Below are 2,036 nucleotides of genomic sequence, written 5' to 3'. Positions count from 1 at the left end.
CAGTAGCTAGTGCAAGGAGATAAAAGAGATAAAGATATCTGTGTCCAGTTATGTGTGTATGCGTGCATTTATGAAAGCATCGTAGCCTACTGCACACAGTTTTAGTGTAGCTACAAGCCAGACCCAAACCCAAAAGTATTCCACCTGTTGGACTCGGATCAGGTAGCAGACCTCCAGGTCGGTGGCAGTTTGCCCAATTTAGCATATTGAATTGGTGTCAGGGCCGTCGGCGAGAGTGAGAACTCTGATTGGAAGTTCAGTTTAGTGAACGAGTCAGTGCCCGAGAATTCAAGTGAAAGTGATGAAAACCAGTAAATGAAGGCGGCACAGACTGAGGACTGTTCTAATGTTACGTGACCTTACCCAAGTATGTGAATATATTCATAACAACGTGAGCGGCTAAAAATGAATAAAGTTATCAACATAACTGATATTCAAAATGGTAAGCAAGCGCTGCTTTATTTACGTTTCGTATATCTGGTATACCCTTGTTTCGATTTCTCCTTTTGAATGACGAATACATACTATTGATAGCTGCTGACGTCCAATTTCCGATTAGGAAACTCGTATTTATGATAATTCCGATAGCACGTGAAGGCAGCACTAGTTTGCAGCGGTGTGTTCAAGCGCAGCTTTTTGGTTCAGATCAACAACACAGTCGGCTTTCAACACTGATAGTTCTTTGAAGTTGGCTTGATGTGTCCCGGCTTTAAAAGCTTTAATGTTGCTTTTCACATCTTTTGCTTTGTGGCTTCAAACTGTGGTTATCTTGTATTTGTCTTTTTTTGCTTTAGACCTGCTAGTGCTGAAAGAGGAGAATCAAGATCTGAATGAAATGGAACAGACAGATCAGTATGAGAAACACCATGATTTCATAACTGGTGAAAAATCCACACAGACTAAAACGGTTTCTATACGAAAAAGAGCTCAGAAAACCAAAGCTAGCAGCTCTTTCACCTGTCATCATTGTGGAAAGAGCTTTGCTCAACAAGGAGCCCTCAAAACTTGCCATCAGCGTGGAAAGAGTTTTACACAGAAAAGCAGCCTTCAATCTCACATGAACATTCACACTGGAGTGAAGCCTTATACATGCGAACAGTGTGGAAAGAGTTTCCCTGCTAAACAAAACCTTAAAGTCCACATGAGAGTTCACACTGGAGAGAAGCCTTACTCTTGCAAGTATTGTGGGAAGAGTTTCACAAATGCATACTCCCGTAATTACCACATGAGAATTCACACTGGACAGAATGTGTTCACATGTGATCTTTGCGGAAAGAGCCTCACAACAGAATTTAGCCTCAAATGTCACAAGATGGTTCACACTGGAAAGAAACCCTTCAAATGTGATCAGTGTGGAAAGCGTTTCATATGTAAGGTAAGACTTAATTACCACATGAAGACTCATTCGGCAGAAAAATGCTGTAAATGTGCTCAGTGTGGAAAGAGTTTCAGGAATAAAGGTAGCCTCAATGGTCACGTGAGAAAACAACACACTCGAGAGAAGCCTGTGGGAAGAGCATCCCACAAATAGAAAATCTTAAGATTCACATGAAATATGTGTGGAATCATGTGAAGAAACCCACATGAGATTTCACTCGGGAGAACTATTTCATATGCCATCATTGTGCAAAGAGTTTCACAGTCAAAGGAAACCTGAAGACACATAGGAGTTCACACTGGAGAGAGGCCTTTCAAGATCATTCTGCAAAAAAACTGACCGTGACTGACGAGGTTTACCAAAAGAAGCCATTTTAAAAATCCCCAGCATATTCACTCTGGAGAAAGGCTCATTAACTGTGATCAATGTAATACATTTCTTTTGACATTACACCCAATAGATGCACCTTAGAAGTCATGAAAATGAGACGATATTTTTGTGCTTTGTGGAGAAAGCTTAAAACAGCCCTACAATTCAAAATAGCACAAGAAAATAGGCATCTGTTTGAAATTTTGTTGTTTTTGTTAACTTTTTTTATACTTGTCTTGAGGCTATTTGTTTTTTTCTATAAATGATTTCCTGTATCCACACCTGTCTC

The 2,036-nt window shown here is 40.1% G+C and overlaps 1 protein-coding gene across 1 annotated transcript in view; it reads left to right on the top strand.

The window, feature by feature from the left end:
* LOC107683655 (zinc finger protein 260-like) overlaps positions 1 to 1,296 on the top strand; it is a 10,190-nt gene extending 8,894 nt beyond the window's left edge. The window contains exons 3-4 of the mRNA XM_016479731.1: positions 795 to 1,214; positions 1,277 to 1,296. Coding sequence (XP_016335217.1) covers positions 795 to 1,214; positions 1,277 to 1,296 — 440 coding nt within the window. The remainder of the gene's footprint in view (positions 1 to 794; positions 1,215 to 1,276) is intronic.
* Positions 1,297 to 2,036: the final 740 nt, after the last annotated feature.

This window comes from Sinocyclocheilus anshuiensis, unplaced genomic scaffold, assembly GCF_001515605.1.
Source record: "Sinocyclocheilus anshuiensis isolate Anshui unplaced genomic scaffold, SAMN03320099.WGS_v1.1 scaffold3001, whole genome shotgun sequence".
Lineage (NCBI taxonomy): Eukaryota > Metazoa > Chordata > Actinopteri > Cypriniformes > Cyprinidae > Sinocyclocheilus > Sinocyclocheilus anshuiensis.
Note: the sequence above shows the minus strand (reverse complement) of the source record. Positions and strands in the feature narration are given on the sequence as shown.